General features: G+C 47.7%; 1 protein-coding gene across 2 annotated transcripts in view; it reads right to left on the reverse strand.

Annotated features, from left to right (window-relative positions):
- Smim20 (small integral membrane protein 20) overlaps window positions 1-17083 on the reverse strand; it is a 47801-nt gene that overhangs the window by 5281 nt on the left and 25437 nt on the right. Inside the window, exon 3 of one of the 2 annotated variants that reach the window (XM_036201337.1) lies at window positions 513-590. The exons of the other annotated variant lie outside the window; for it this stretch is intronic. Coding sequence (XP_036057230.1) covers window positions 568-590 — 23 coding nt within the window. The 3' untranslated portion in view covers window positions 513-567. Of the gene's footprint in view, window positions 1-512; window positions 591-17083 lie in introns of those variants that run through there. 2 annotated transcript variants of the gene reach the window in all.

Below are 17083 nucleotides of genomic sequence, written 5' to 3' on the forward strand. Positions count from 1 at the left end.
GCAAGCTTGGGTTAACTGAACAAAGGTCCTGGGCACTGTGGGGCTGAGGTGAGGTAGGACATTGGAGGAGTTGCAGGGAGATCTACATCAAAGATGTGAAAGTTGCTTTTCTTACCACTATAACCAAATATTCAACAAAAGCATCTTAAGCAAAAAAGGGTTTATTGTGGCTCAGAGTCCAGAGGAGTGGAGTCCATCATAGCAGAGAGAGCATGGCAGTGGGCCCACTTGGCCTGTGCCATCAACCAAGAAGCAGAGAAAGGTGAATGCTGGTGCTCAGCTGGCTTTGTCCTTCCTTCCTTCCTTCCTTCCTTCCTTCCTTCCTTCCTTCCTTCCTTTTCTTCTTCTTCTTCTTCTTCTTCTTCTTCTTCTTCTTCTTCTTCTTCTTCTTCTTTCTTTTTCTTCTTCTTTTCAGAAACAAGGTTTCTCTGTGTAGCTTTGGTGCCTGTCCTGGATCTTGCTCTGTAGACCAGGCTGGCCTTGAACTCATAGAGATCTGTCTGGCTCTGCCTCCCGAGTGCTGGGATTAAAGGTGCACACCACTGCCACCTGGCTGTCCTTCTCTTCTTATAAAGTCTGGGTATCCCAGCCTGTGGGATAGCAACACAGGTATTGTAAGTGGGTCTTTCCACTTCAGTTTTACCCTTCTGTAAATCTCCTCAACAAGACACACTTGTACCCCCACGAAAGCCTGAATGTTTCTTAAACCAATCAAGTTGAAAATGGAGATTTTTTGCCATCATGAAAAGCAATCCTGTATGCTACCAGGGACTTTGGATAGCCCTGACAAAGCCTTCAGCATTTTGTTCTGTGCCAAGGTTGACCACAACCAAATGAAGCTGTTGACAGTTACCTTGGTCCCTGGCCTCAGCACTCTGTAAAGAACTGCTTTGCATTTCTTAGCCCTAACCACCCATGGGGACTTTACGATCCCAGCTGGAGGCCTGGCCCTTAAGCTGAGTCTGGGGGTTCACACCACCTCTTTACATAGCTCTAGGATCCCAACACACCCTTGGTGCCCTGCACTGTCTCTGCATCTCATGAAACTTTCAACAATGGCTTCCAGGGCAGGAAACAAGCCTATCTTTCCCACTTTAGAAAGAATCTAAAGTGATGCTGTGACGGCAGCGGAGAATAATGTTCACATCACTTAAAGACTCACAGTGCTGATTCATTCATTTCTCCTAAGAGTGTGCCACCCATCTTTAATAGCTGAAGAGATTCGTGCAGAGAAGCAGCTTGCCTGAGGCACACAACGAGAAAGTGAGACTTGAAGTTAGGCCCAGGAGTCCTGCAGTATCTACTCTCCTAAGAGCCTTTGCACCATGAAAGCAGAATTATATCACATGAGGTTTTTCAAATCTGTGGAGGGAGGGAGGTGGAGAGACAGACACACAGACACACAGACAGAGACAGTGCCATTGCCTGCCATTCTCGGCATAGTTCCTCTGGCCTCTCAGGGCTAACGGGTCAGCATCTTAATGCACCTGATTTCATTCTAGATTAAAGGCATGCCTCCTCTCATGTAGGACAAATTCCTCAGTGCAAGTCAAGTGCCTCATTCATCCGGTTCTCAACCAGGGGAACAGCTCTTCCAACGCCAGAAGCAAAACTGGTTCGTGGGATTTCCTGAAACAAGCACACGTGACTCCCCCACAGCGACGTCCCAAAAGATGCAGTGTGACTCCACTCCATTTCTACTGTTGCTCTTTGTAGCGTACCACATTTCAAGTCCAAACTAGATTGTATGGGCTAGCCTGGATACCTAGTCATCATGTAGCACATTTTATTACTTTCCAGGTGCCTCCTCAGTAAGTGCTGCCTCCTGGCTGGCCACTCAGCTTGTCCTGGATTCTTCTTCTTGCCTACCTACTGTCTTCTCATCCTTCAGGATCCAATTCAGTCAACCATCAACTACCCCGGAAGCACGTTGTTTTTTGTTTGTTTGTTTTTTTGCCTACTTTGGCTGAATTTTGAGTACCTAGCACTTCACACCCATAACATCTATTGCTCTGATGGCCAGAGTCTGTCTGCTAACTTGTCTGGGTCCTTCACTGTTAGGTTGATGACTTGAGCAGAGTGCTGAATTGCTTCTCTGTAATCCCTGTGACTAATAATATCTAGTTCATGATAGGCTTTAAACAACATTTACCAGGTAGACTATAGAGACCATTTGTGCATCATAATGTCTTCTGTGTGGGATTGCCTGCCTTTTGTTATGTATACGTATGCATATGCACCCTCTGTTTATCCCCCCACCGCACCCTCATTTCTCTGTGCTTACTCTCAGTCTATATCTTTCTGCAATACAAATCACATTTCTGCTGTCATTAACTCAAGTGCCCACTTTTGGGTCCTCCTACTCTGCATGCCTATGAACCATGTCTGTGGACTATGCCTGTGGACTATGCCTGTGGACCATGACTATGGACCATGCCTGTGGACCATGCCTGTGGACCACACCTGTGGACCATGCCTTGGACCATGACTATGGACCACACTTGTGGACGATGCTTACACACCATGCCTGTGGACCATGCCTATGAACCATGCCTGTGAACCATGCCTGTTGATCATGCCTGTGGACCATACCTATGAACCATGCCTGTGGACCACGCCTGTGGACCAAGCCTGTGGACCAAGCCTGTGGACCAAGCCTGTGGACCACGCCTGTGGACCACGCCTGTGGACCAAGCCTGTGGACCACGCCTGTGGACCATAGCATTTTGCTTTTCTGGGATGCTCAGCTCCTCTTTCCCCAACATTTCTCTTCTCAACTAGGTTGTCAGCTTTATGGAGACAGAAACCTTATGGCTCCCAGTAGGTGTCCAATCATTGTTCATTTAACAAATGAACAAATAAAATGAATCTAAACAGGTGCAGTTTAGAGTCCCCTAAGGGACTCAGAAAGACGGGACTTCCATTTGCAGCCAAACTCTCTGGTAGCCACCCAGAAAGAGTGGTGATGGACGGGCCAAGGACAGACAGGTTAAGAGGACAGTCACCTCAGATGCCAATGCTGCTCTGGCATAAGCCTGAGAGCAGAAGCTTCATTCACTTTGTGACCCTGGTACCTCCCTTGTCCCACTCCATCCCCGCCTTGTTCCTATTACCTAGTTATGTAACTCAGGCTTCTTTATGAGGTAAACAGAAACCCGACATACTCAGAAACAAACCTTATCTCTACAATGTGCAAATTGCTACTCTCAAAACTCAACACACAGTATTTTTGTGACTAGATAAGGGTGCAGAATTCCCAACAACAAGCAAGCACTTCCACAGAAAGTTCTCTATTGGACTCCAGGTCTGCTCTCTTTTTAAAAGATTTACTCATTTGTATGTGTGTTTGTGTGAATGTATGCCATATAACCACATATGTGCATGCCGAAGAGGCCAGAATAGGGTATCAGATTCCCCAGAGCTAGAGTTATAGGCAGTGGTGAGCCACCTAATGTGGATGCTGTGAGCTGAACGTGGGTCCTCTGCAAGAACACCAGCTATCTCCCCAGTCCCAGGTCTGCTTTTATCCCACTCAGTTGTAACACTGTAAGGAGAGGTTGAGTTTTGAGTTCTCAATCCACAGACTGCCCCCAACACCCATTTCAAATGATGTTATGCCTAGGCAAAGCATATGGGAAGAGACAGGGTGGGAGGCACATACCCTCTAGGAATCCCCATGGGTTCAACTGCCCAAAATCCATCTGATACCACCCTGGGTTTATATGAAAGCATTATTACAGGATCGTCACTGGTGATCCACATAAGAGTCCATCCTTCCCCCTTCCCTGGGGAATAGAGTAGGGGGCAGGTGGGACTGAAAAGCCCCAATATTCCCATGTATCCTGCCTCAGTCCTTCTTGGATCCAGTTAGAGGCTGCCAGCCATCAGCCATCTCATTAGCACACAGGGCACTCACTCATCACTTCAGAGATTCCTAGGAATTATATGCCAGGAAACTGGGACAGTGTTTAAATATATAAACACCTTGTTATAAATCACAGTATGACAACTCACTAAGCAAAAAAGCTGGAAGCTAATCCCTCAAATAGTAAAACCACAGGCAAGGCAGGAGCAAAGAAAGGTGAGGGGCCAGAGCTCCTGCTTTCTCTCTCCTTCCAATCCTTCTCCACAGCATTCTCTCCGAACAGCAGGAGCCCAAGCTGCCTATAATCTTTGCACTCAGGTACATGTGCCCCCTCAGTCAGGGCCACTGTCTTCTTCAGTGGAAGTCCTGGAGAAAGACGGTACGTGGCTTGGTTCAGGACCAATTACTGGAACCAGTGGCTGAAGACCCTTTAGTACTGGGGTCCGTTATTAGAAAGGGATGGCTATAGTAGAGATCATGGAATCAGGGGAGTTCTCAGGACCAAGTTAAGAGGCCACAAGAATTTGCTGTTATTACATCCCTCAAAATCCAGAACTCTGATCTGTGGTGTGAACTCCTGGTAGCATCCTTGACTAGGGGCTTTAGGTAATGTCCTTCAGGTCCAAAGCACCCCTCTAGTCCTCTAAAACCTTCCTTCCTCTAGAGCACAGATTCTCACCCTGTGGGCCACGACCCCTGGGGGTTGCAAATCGGATATTTACATTAGAATTTGTTGGCAGTGGCAAAACTACAGTTATGAAGGGGCAAGGAAAATAATTTCATGTTTGGGGATCACCACAACATGAAGAACTGTATCAAAGGGTCCAAGCATTAGGAAGGTTGAGAACCATTGCTCTAGAGGGACCCCCCCCCCCAAAAGGGCCACTAGCCAGCTGACAAATGAGACATGGAGCCAGGAGTGCCTTCCCAGCCTGGAGCTCTACAGCACTGGTTATTTTCAACTAGGGAAAACAAAAATTTCCCCCAGGAAACCTATGCCAATGTCTGAGGACACTTTCGTGGTCTCCACTGGAAGGTGGGACAAGGTATGCTGCTGGCATCTGGTGGGTGGAGACCAGAAACACTGCTGAATATTCTACCATGCACAGGGTGTCCCTATCCCCGGGGGGGGGGGGGGGGACAAAAAACCAAAAACCTCACCCAGCTCAAATGGTCCATTATGTCTAAGTCAAGGAGACCAGCTTTCCAGGAAATGCTGATGATGGTTCTGTTGGTTAATTTCATGCATCACTTGACTGGACCACAGAGGCAGAATCTGGCCACTTGTTTTCTGATGTGTCTATAGCTGACTCTGGATGAGATGAAGATTTGATTGATAGATGAGGCCAAGCACATTGCCCTCCCAGTGTGGGTGGGCCTCGTTGGATGTGAACAAAAGAATGAGGAACCTGGAGCACCTCTAGCCGCCTGCCGAGCTGGGACTCGGACGACTTTTTCTGGGTTTGCAGCCCGCCTGCTCTCGCTAGCCTGCACACCATGGGCTCTCAGCCTTCAGACTTGGACTGCAGCTCCACAAGCTGTTCTCCTGGGTCTCTAGCTTGCCAACTGCAGATTTTGAGATTTCTCAGACTTCATAGTTGTATCAGCCAATTTCCTATAATCCCGTCCCCTCTCCCTTCATATATGTAAATGGTTATATACATATGTACATACGTACCTGTAGATGTACATATGGTTTTTGTTTTTGTTTTTGTTTTGTTCCTCTGAGTAATACAATGCAGGGAGATATTTCTTGAGAAGATGGGTTCCTAGCACCCATCCTCCTGCCTCATGGTGCCTTTGATGTGCATAGATGTTAGGACTCTTCCCCAGCGCCCCCCCCCCCTCGTTTTGAACACCATCTTCCATCATTTTTACTTTTCAAGATAAATGTTAAGACTCCCCCAGAGGGCAAGAGGAGTCCTGGATACTGGGAAGTTCTGTGGATCCCCTCTACTCCCAGAATAGCTGTTCTGAATAATTCAGGGAGCAAAGAACTCTGGGAAAAGGCTGGGAATGAAGAGATGAAGAGGAGCAGGCTGTCAGAGGGTCCAGAAAGACACTGTCTGGTGAAGGCATTCTTGACAACGCCCAAGTACTCCATGCACTGGGGACAGTTTGGTTTGTTTTTTTGGTAGGTTTGTCTGTTTTAAGACACACTCTGTCTTCTTCCTTTTTTATTTTTTTATTTTTTATTTTTTATTTTTTTTGGTTTTTCGAGACAGGGTTTCTCTGTGTAGCTTTGCACCTTTCCTGTAACTCGCTTTGGAGACCAGGCTGGCCTCGAACTCACAGAGATCCACCTGCCTCTGCCTCCCGAGTGCTGGGATTAAAGGCGTGCGCCACCAACGCCCAGTTTATTCTTTTATTGTAGTACTTGGGACTAAACCTAGGGCCTTGGGTATACTAGGAAGGCATTCTAGCATTGATCTCTAGCCCCAGACTTTTAAATTTTGAGATAGGGTCTCAACCATATTGCCCAACTGTAGCCCAGGCTGACCTTGAATTTGTACTTCTTACCCCAGCTTCCTAGGTAGCTGAGATTCTGAGCTTCTGCAACCAGGCTCAACATCAACAGGGTCTTGAAGAGAGATTTAGATCATTCAGCTGTCCCCTCTTCTTTCTGTCTACCTTTATGTGTTCCAGGTATTTGTGGATTAATTGTCTGAGAAAAATAAAGCCCCTCCCCTATAGAGGATCTAGGACCACCTGAGCTCTGGATTTGCAGGATTATGAAAGCCCCAGGCCTGGTTCAGCTGCAGTAATAAACATACCACAGACTAGGGGCTTGCTAGACTTTTACTTCCCATGGATGCAGACACACGCAGAGGCTGGGACACACAGGATGAGGCGCTGACAGATTCGCCATCTTCTCATTATCCTCTCACATAGCAGAAAGACAGCTCCCGCTTCACAAGGGCATACTAGTCCCCCTCTAAAAGGACTCCCACTACACCACATTTGGGGGTATGCACCAACATATCAATCTAGGGAGACTATAAAAACATTCAGTCCACAGGAACAGTTAGATGACACTACGGCCACTGGCCTGGGGACCACACTCTGAGAAGGATTGTTTACACAGTGGTGCCCAGCCCTGGCTACCCATTAGCACCCCACATTGTATTTGATGTGATTTTGGGTGATTTGACTTTTTAAAAACCTTCCCGGCTGAGTGTTGGTGGCGTACACCTTTAATCCCAGCACTCAAGAAGCAGAGGCAGGCAGATCTCTGTGAGTTCGAGGCCAGCCTGGTCTACAGAGTGAGTTCCAGGAAAGGCGCAAAGCTACACAGAGAAACCCTGTCTCGAAAAACCAAACCAAACCAAACCAAAACACCTTCCCATACTTCCTTCGGCAGCTGGTGGATAACTCTAGTTCCATTGGCCCCAGGAGCAGGGAACAATGCTCATGCTGTCCCAGTCAGAAGACCATGCAGGTGCAGCTGTGTACCTCCCTGGGAGCTTCAACATTCCTTCAGCCTTGCTTTACCTTACCTCAGCCATTTGATACATTCTTGGCATCCCTCATCCCGATCCCCATGCCCAGGGTCCAGTCTAAGGCTGACAGAGATGGAAGATCATCTGCTCACTGTCTCAGTACCCAATCCCTGTGTGTCAGCCTCACCCATGACCTCTGGATTCTCCCCACAATGAACTCTGACCTGACCTTGGGGCCCACTACCTCCCCCTGGTTCTGGGTGGTGTCACCCAATTGGGACTTGCCTCAGCATGTACTACCTGGGCCCATACCACCTTCTGCTGTAATGCCCTAAGGTTTAATTGAAAACCCCAGCAAGTCATTGTAAGATAAAACCTCACATTCAAATTTCAGAGAGGGACCCTCCTTACCCTTTGATGTACACAACACAAACAGATCTTCAAAGGCTGCAAAGCTTACCTCAGCACACAGCTCCTGGTCCACCTTCATCATGCCTAATTAGAGCCTGCCCCACCCCGAACTCCTCTAGCCTCAGACCCTGTCGACCCCCCCCACACACTGTACTCCACCTTACCTAGTTTCCCGGTTTCCTGCCCCCACCTACAATGCTTCTTCACGTAGGTGGCTCAGCCACTACTCTTGGGAGACATGAAGCCCTCTCTCAGTTGCCTCCAGCATGAGGACGGGGGTGTGGGTTTGTTCTTTACTTTCTGGGTTCTTACAGTGTTCAATGGGACTTTTTCTCTCCTGGCCCAGGTCATCATCAGCATCGGCAGCATCAGTCAGGACATGCCAGGCTGTGATGCTGGAGAAATGATAGGTCCAAGTCCTTAAGAACCCGACAAAGGCTTTCTTCTTACTTCAATTGCATATTGGAGGTACAATACCTTCCAATTAGGGCTTCCAGAGTCCTGTGTCATTGCATGAGAACAGAGGGATGGAGAAGGCTTATTGTCATGGTGTGTGTGTGTGTGTGTGTGTGTGTGTGTGTGTGTGTGTGTGTGTGTGTAGTACATTTACATGGGTTTGAGGGTACATGCTATGTCTCCTCAGAAGCCATAGGATAACATATGAGTCCCAAATCCTGCTTTATCACTCTCCACCACATTCCTCGAGACAGGGTCTCTCACTGAGCCTGGAGCTCGACAGCAAGCCCCAGAGCTCCCCTTTCTCCATTCCCAGCAGAGAATGGGTTCCAGGCAGACATGTGACCACACCCAGCTCTTTTCTGAGTTCTGGGGGTTCAAGTGTAAGCCCTCACGCTTGTCCAGTGTTCATGAGAGGCCTTCCATTGACCCCTCTGTAGGGCTGATGATATCAGTGATTGTGGGGACATTGCAATTCTGCGGGTCCAGAGCCTAGCGTCAGTTTACCTTGGGTTATCATGAGACCACTTAATAGTCGTTCTTCACCCACCTCCCTGTCTGACCTACCATCTTTTTGACTAAAAGCTAAAAGTTTTGGGACTGTACTAAGAGGCCACTGGCAGCCGCTGAGAACTACAGCAGAGATCTATCTCTTCCACCTTGCTCCCGCCTCCTACCTCCTCTTCATTTGCACCGATGTATTTGCAGAGCACCGTGATTTATGCATTTACTTGCCCTGCTTCCGCAAGGCCTCTCTGGGGACGGCGGAGTGAGAGTTATGGCTCGTGGGTTCAGAATACATGTCGCTCTTCCAAAGGACCTAAGGTCTGCTCGCTTACAGGCTTACAACCACCTGGGACTTTAGCTTCTGGGGACCTGACACCTGATTTTCACCTCTGTGGGCGTGCGCGCGCGCGCGCGCGCGCACACACACACACACACACAGAGAGAGAGATTAAAAGAAATCTTTAAAGAAAAGCTTCAACAAGCTGTTAACACTTCAGAGCATGGAATTTAGGATAACCTACATATGTGTTTCAGGCCACGATCACCTCATATTTGGCTCCAGAATAAACTCTCTCTTATCCCCTTTGGGACTAGAGATATGTTTTTGTATCGATAGCAGCAAGTGCTCTTCTCCATAGATTCACCTGCCAGGCCCCATTCTGGCTCTGAACTGCTCCAACCAGTTACACATGTCATTTGTGACATTGCCCTTAGTGAGGGCCACAGACCTCATCTAACTGGGAACCACCCAGCCTTCCAGCGTACAGCAGCTGTTGGCTATGCCTCCCCTTTCAGGGAACACACACTGTTTTTGTAACATTGCCCTGGGCTGCTCAGAAGACCAGCATTGGAGAGGTGGGTGCTGGGGTTTGGATGTGGTTTGCCCACCAGGTTTCATAGGCCATGCATTTGGTCCTTGGTGGGTAATGACATAAGGTGGAGAATCTCTAAGAAGTGGGGCTTAGTACAAGGCTGTTAGGTCACAGCGTGCATGGAGGGAGGGGAGGGCCAGGGCTCTTCTCTCAGCCTTTATTCCTGTTTCTCTCCTGCAGTGACCTTGGAGACCACAGTTTCACGGTAGCATAACTTCAAGTGAAGAAGGGATGCTTAGCTCTCACACTTCAAATAAGCCAGAGGGAAACCTTTGGTGCCCTAAGAAGGAATTGGTGTAGATCTGTGGAACCTGGTCAGTGTTCTCAAGAATGAGTTGATAAGCCAGGCGGTGGTCCAGGCGCACGCCTTTAATCCCAGCACTTGGGAGGCAGAGCCAGGTAGATCTCTGGGAGTTCAAGCCAGCCTGGGCTACAGAGCAAGATCCAGGAAAGGCACAAAGCTATGCAGAGAAACCCTGTCTCAAAAAAACAAACAAAAAACAAACAAACAAACAAACAAAACAACAACAAAAATAAACCAAAAAACCCACCACCAACGACAACAAAAATAAACCAAAAAGAATGAGTTGATATAAAGCCTGGCACCCAGAAGCCCCCTGGATTCCTGTCCTGCCACATAATCCCTCTTACACAAGCTCCCACTGTGATGCCATCTGCCAAGGGGAGATGTAGCCAAGGGGTGCTCTCACCCCATGATTAACTAATGGGGTAGTTCCATCTTAGACTTTCAGCCTCCAAAACTATGAGTTTGCAAACCAACACCCCAAAACAAAACAAAACAACAACAAAAACTTTACAAAGAGCTTTGCTTTCAGCTCTTTGTTATAGCAACAAAATCAGATTAACACAGGAAGTATAATACAAATTTCCCACTTCAATCAGATTCGCACGCTTCCTTCTGCTCTTTGACCTCCAGCTGGATTCATTTCTCCGAGAAACATGGGAAATCACTTCACAGGGTCTGGAAGCTGGACAAGTATGAGGCGGATGTCTGTTACCCTCACTCTGTCTCCGCTGAGTCTCACTTAGTCAGCTGCTTCTGGTCTTCATAGACCAGAGGCCTGGCTCCCCAGGTGTCTCCCCAGACCCCAGTCAGCCTCCCAAGCCACTCCTAGGCTTCTGCTTTTGGAAGCCCCTCAACACCTTACCACCCTCTATTGGTTCTGGCAATTCTACTTGAGCCTTACACATCAGGGTCTTCACAGCTTAGCACCTTACATTTGAAATGAAGCGGCTTTCTACTTGGAAAGACCCATCCCACCAGCACCAGACGTCATCTCTACCCCAATAATAACAACCGCTAGCCTGCATGAGGAAGTGATCCAAGACTGGTGCTGCCCTAAACGCATGGCACTGGCCATTTTAATCTCACAATCACCATTTGAGACGGATCCTATTACTGTCCCCAGCTTTGAGATAGAGAAATCAGGAGACCAAGAAGTAATTTGCCTAAGATTACACAGCCATACATGATAACGCTTGCTTGGATTTGAGATCAGGAAGCCAAGTTCCAGAGCTGGCTCTTTCTGTCTGTCCCTCTGGGCCTCATGCCAGCCAACGGGACAGGGAACAGGCCTTTATTCATGTTGGATCTGTGAGTTCCAATCACAAAGGTAGGAAGCTGGATGTGTGTGTTTTGGCCTTAATCTTCCAAATGATGGGTTGCACTGGCTTCTGGGCTGTTAATATCGAAGGTCTAGAAGGCTGACGCTGTGTCCCTAGTTGTTGGAAGCATGAAGGTCCTTGTGCCCATAGATCTCCAGGGATACCAGGAATGTTAAGCACACAGAACTGTCCTCTCAAAAAAAAGGGTGTAAAACCATCCAGAAAGCTGAGAATTGGAGGTGATTAACAGCCTGGTGATCTGACTCCCACAACCAAGACCAGAGGTGGCTAATAGCCCAAATGACCTCTACACTGTATGACTGAGACCAGGCCATCCTTCCCTAGGTCCTTAAGCTAGTACAGGTAGCCTATCTCAAGAACCCATCCTCTTGGAAGGAATCACTTGTACTTTGAGTTGAGTCCCCCCTCCCGCCCAAATTGTACTGTTTAGATATGCTTGCCATAAACTATAGCACGAATCTTCAAAGTTCTTATTAATAAAGTCAAACCCAGGAGCCAGGTATTGGGGTGAACACTGGAACATCAGAGAAGCCGAACAATACCTTTCTGCTTCCTGCCATCACTTCCTAGGATTAAAGGTGTGTGTCACCATGCCTGGCTGTTTCAAGTGTGGCTTTGAACTCACAGAGATCCAGACAGATCTCTGCCTCCCAAGTGATAGGATTAAAGGCGTGTGTGCCACTATTTTCTGGCCTCTCTATCTAGTGGCTGTTCTGCTCTCTGACCCCAGATAAGTTTATTAGGGTGTACAATACTTTGGAGAACACAATATCACCACAATAAATCATCTGGCATCAGACTCCTGAAGTTTGATCCAGTTTGGCTAAGTCCGACTGCACAGAGTTTTCATTTTCATCTCCTCACAGTTCATTTCACGGTCTGCTGTGACACCTGTAGGGACCCCCACACCTGAGACCTTTTCTAATGTAAAGCCTCTGCTATCTTACGATTAAATCACATTTTAAGATCTCCAGTTTAGCAGCATACTGCCTTTCATTCGAGTTGAAATATGTTTTCCCTCAAATATGTTAAAGACCTTAGATTGCACCTTTGGAAGTGGGGAAGTAAGCAATATCATGAATTCAGGTGAGGACAGACTGGAATACCGTGGGCCTCCCACCCAATATGAATGGTGTCCTCGTAAGGGGTAAATGTGGGCACCAAGACCAAAGCACACCAGAAGATTCAAGCAGCTACTGGAGAGAGGAGTCTAGGAGCCAGGGAAAGTAAAGGATTGCCAGAGCTAGTGGGGGGTGTGGGCAGTCTCGCAGCCTTCAGAAGGAGCCAACCCTGCCCACACATTCGTTTTCATTGTCTTGCCTTTACAGCCATGAAATAGTGAAACATGTGTTGTTTCAAGCAACGGAGTCTGTGATATTTTACACAGCAATCCCAAGCAATGAATGCATCCCTCATCACCATGGCAACTGCCTCTGTCCGTATCTCTCATCTATTTTGCCTCTCACAGCAGTGTACCAGTTCCACTGTCCTCTTTGTCTGCTCTAGGAGCTTCCAAACAAGTTCTTGATTTAAGGACTGTGCTGCTCCTTTTACTGGAGTGACGCCCCTATACGTGTTCACAGCTCTTTACTTAAAGATATGTTCCTACGGGGTGGGAAGCTTTGAAGAACACAGTCTTTGGTGACTCTTGTCTCTCTACGAAACAATGGAATTCGGCCCTATAAAAAGCCACCCCTTAAATCCCAACACATACTCACTAAGTAAAAGAAAAGCCTGCTGTGACTACCTCCTGAAGGAGGAGCCCACATGGAACCCCACGGGATCGACTCCTTTCAGACTGCCCACTGCACAGCTCCCGTCCAGAAACAGACTGCCCAGAACTGGAAACGTCACAACCTGTCTGTCAGGGAAGTCCTTGGCCTCTGCGCTTTGTTAAGAGAAGCCAGTAACAAACATCTCTGCTCACTTAGAAAACACAGAAGCCTTCAGATGCTGCCCAGCTCCTTAAGGGCTGCAGCAAGAAAGTGGGACCAAAGACGATGGAGCAGGCCAAGAAGAGGAGACGGGGCATCAGAGAAAGGCAAGCCAAAGCCACCTTACATCAGTGCAATGGCTACCAACAAAAAAGAAAAGGACCAGGTGGTAAGAATGTTGAGAAATTGAAACTCCCCTGCAATAGGAATATACAACGAGCTTTCTCAACAGATGAGTAAGCATAGAATTACCATTCAACAAGGCAACTCTCCTTCTGAGTACATGTGAAAAAAGGGTTTCTTTTCTCCCCACCCCCCCCCCCACCCCCCACCCCACCCCCGCCACCTTTTTGGGGTCTCATGTACCCACACTAGCATTGAGTTTGCTTCGTATCTGAGGATGGACTTCTGATTCTCCAACGTTCACCTTTCAAATGTTGAGGTATGTACCACCACGCCCAGTTTATGGGGTACTAATTTCAAATCAAGGGCTTCATATATGCTAGGCAAACACTCTGCCAACTGCGTTACAGCCCCAGCCTGAAGAAGGGTGCCAGGGAGGTATTTGTATACCTATGTTCATAGCAGCATCATTCTTGACAGCTGAAAGGAACCCCAGGGTCCCACATGTGGTGTACGCTGGACACAAAAGGGAGTGTTATTCAGCCTAAAAAGGGAAGGAAATTCTAGCATATGAAACAACATTGATTGAAATAAGCTAGTCACAGAGAAATCCCCCACTACTAGACTATCACATTCACATGATGTCCTTACAAGTCAAGATTCTGGGAGACAGAGAGCAGAATCTGGACTGCCAGGGGTCATGGTGTGGGGGTATGGGGACTATGTAGCAGGTGGGGTTTTAGCTTTGCAAGATGGAGAGCTCAGGAGGAAGCTGGACAACCAAGTAAGTGTGTTTAAGGTCTGAAGTCCACACTCAGGGACGGCTAAGATTGTCAATTGGTTTGTGTGTATGTGTGTGTGTGTGTGTGTGTGTGTGTGAGAGAGAGAGAGAGAGAGAGAGAGAGAGAGAGACAGAGAGACAGAGAGACAGAGAGACAGAGACAGAGAGAGACAGACAGACAGACAGAGACAGAGACAGAGACTGTGTGTGTGTTCACATGTGCCCTTGGAATCCAGAAGAGGGTGCTGGCTCCCCTGGAACTGGTATTACAGGTGATTGTGAGTTGCTGGACATGGGTGTTAGGAGTGGAACCCAGATCTTCTGCAAAAGCAGCAAACACTCTTGACCGCCAAGCCAGCCACCTCTCCAGCCACTAAAGATATTTATTAACATAGGAAGGAGGGACATCAAGAGCCTCCAGCCTCACACTTACTTTCACGAAAGCCAGCTTTCCAGCCAAGAGTACTCCTCTGCTGCTGTGGGGCGAGTATGTCCCCAGAAATGCCTGTGCTCCCATGGTAATGTATTTGTGGGACATGGGGGACTTTTGGGAGAGGTGATTAAGGTTAGATAAGCTTATGAGGGTCAAATCTCCATGGTGGTATTTTGGACTTTGCAAGAGCAGATTGAGCATGCTGCCCCTTCCTTGTCTCTCGCTGTGTGATGAGCGCTGACATGTTATCACACAGCAAGCAGATCCTCACCAGAAGCCACCCCACCCACACACCCACACCCACCCACACACCCATCTACCCCCTCCCCCCACACACACCCATCCACCCACACACACCCACACACACACATTTTGGACTTCATCATCTCAGAACTATGACCTAATTGAGACCTTTATTTTCCTTTATTTTTTTCCTTCTGGGGATGGGGGTGGCAAGTCAGGGTCCCACTGTGTAGCCCAGGCTGGCCTAAACTCAGAGCAATCTTCCTGCCTTGGCTTCCCAAATGCTAGGATTATAGCTACCCTGCCTAGCTAGGCCTCAATTCTTCACAGAAAACCTGCCTGGAGTATTGAGTTATAGCAACAGAAAACAGGCTACAGCACTGATACCCTCTAACAAGTTATTTTAGAGCATGTTAAACACAACCAAGCAGACAAGAAAATGGAGCTGGGTACACATGGCACAGGCACTTGGTGAAGACTCTGCAGGCATAGGTTTATCCATCTAAAACTTCTTGGCTTTGTTCTTGGCTGATCTGTCTTAAGACAAACCCTAGTATGCAGCTCTAAAACACTATTTTCATCGAACCAGAAAGTCTTGATTGTGTCTCACAAAACTAAAGAGAATCCTTGGCACTGTCTTACGTTTGGTCCATAAGCAAATTTCCCCCAGTCTCAAAAGTTCTGTTTACAGCTGCTTTGTTCATAGAGATCAGGTGTGCGTTTGGTTGTGATGCCTCTTCATATTGTAGTCTTCGTCTGTGGTGTGTGTATGTGCGTGTGAGTGTACATGTGAGTGTGGTGTGTGTGTGTGTGTGTGTGTGTGTGTGTATGCAAGAGCATGTCTGTAGGGGTGTGCAGAGACCAGAGGAAGATGTTGAGTATCCTGGTCTATCACTCTCCACTCAGATGTTGAGTATCCTGGTCTATCACTCTCCACTCAATCACCTGGAGACAGAGTCTCTTACTGAACCCAGAACTTGCCTTTTGTTCTGGCTGGGCCAGCTGGCTGAGAGGCCACAGTGATCTTCCTATCTGCGCCCTACCCACTAGTGCTAGGTTTATGCAGCCATGGCTAGCTTAAATGCAGGTGCTGCACGTCTAAGCTCAGCTATTATGCTTGCATAGAAAGGCCTCCTTACCCAGTGACCCTCTCCCCAGCCATCTCAATGTGTTCTCTAAATCCCCCCAGGCTGCATGTGGATTTGTCTGTTTGTCTTTCTGTGACATCATTTGAGTCAGTTTCCTGGTCCCCACACCCTGCCTTATTCCTGGAAAATGGCAGTGAACTATCTCTGTGCTGTGGATGGCATTCTTGGCAGGAAGCCTCCGTGGCTAGCTGACATGCTGCTTATTGCATTTACATCAGGAGAAACACAATGCCCTGCTTTCAATGACATTAAGATTGATTACCATTGCAGGTAGTGACAGCCTGATCCCTCCATGGTCAAGTTGCTCATCAACCTTTCATCCAATGTGTTCGTCCACTGATGATCACTGTCTAAATCAATTATTTCTCTAGGAGCTGTGAAATGACATTGTCTAGCTTGCCCATTCCTTCCACGTCTATCAGACAGAAATCCTGTGTCTGCTTTTTGGCAGCCAGAGAGTGCACTGTACTCACATGTGCTTGCTCTGAAGGACTATTTCCACAACTCAAATTCAACCCTAAAAGACTTCCTTCCAAAAAAGAATTTGCCACTGAGGGAATTCCCTTAAACTGCCTTCGACTCTACAATCCAGTCTGAGAGAGGAATTCTAAAAGTCACAGTCATGCTTTAGATATGGAATGTGCCCCCAAATCATATGTTAACTGTTTGGTCCCCAGTGCAGTGTCCAGAGTGGAGATGTGACTGGAGCCTGAGGGCTCCAGCTTAATCAATGGAATAATTCATTAATAGACTCAGAATGTGATGGCATTATCTGGAGGTGGTGAAAGCTAGGAGGTAAAGGCATAGAGGAGGAAAATAATCAACAGGGGTGCGTCTTTGAAAATCAGACCTTGCCCCCTGTCCTTTCCTGTCTCCCTTTTTCCTGACCTCTGTGATGTGAGCTGCTGGGTTCTGCCCTGCCCTTCCCACCACGACGGATGGAAACCTCAGAAACTGTGAGCCAATAAATTCTTTCCCCTTTAGGTTGTTTGGCTCAGATATTTTGTCACATTGGTGCAAAGGTCAGACTAACACCATGAGGTTATTTTACACACGCGCGCGCGCGCGCGCACACACACACACACACACACACACACACACACACACACACATCTCGATTTAACCTAATATTCTTTCCATAGCTTACATTCCTGGTTTCTTTCCTTAGAATGTTTCTTCTTCTTCAGAGTGGTAATAAAGGCACTGAGAAGATAAAGGTCAGA

Source organism: Onychomys torridus, chromosome 10 (genome assembly GCF_903995425.1).
Source record: "Onychomys torridus chromosome 10, mOncTor1.1, whole genome shotgun sequence".
In the NCBI taxonomy this organism is placed as follows: domain Eukaryota; kingdom Metazoa; phylum Chordata; class Mammalia; order Rodentia; family Cricetidae; genus Onychomys; species Onychomys torridus.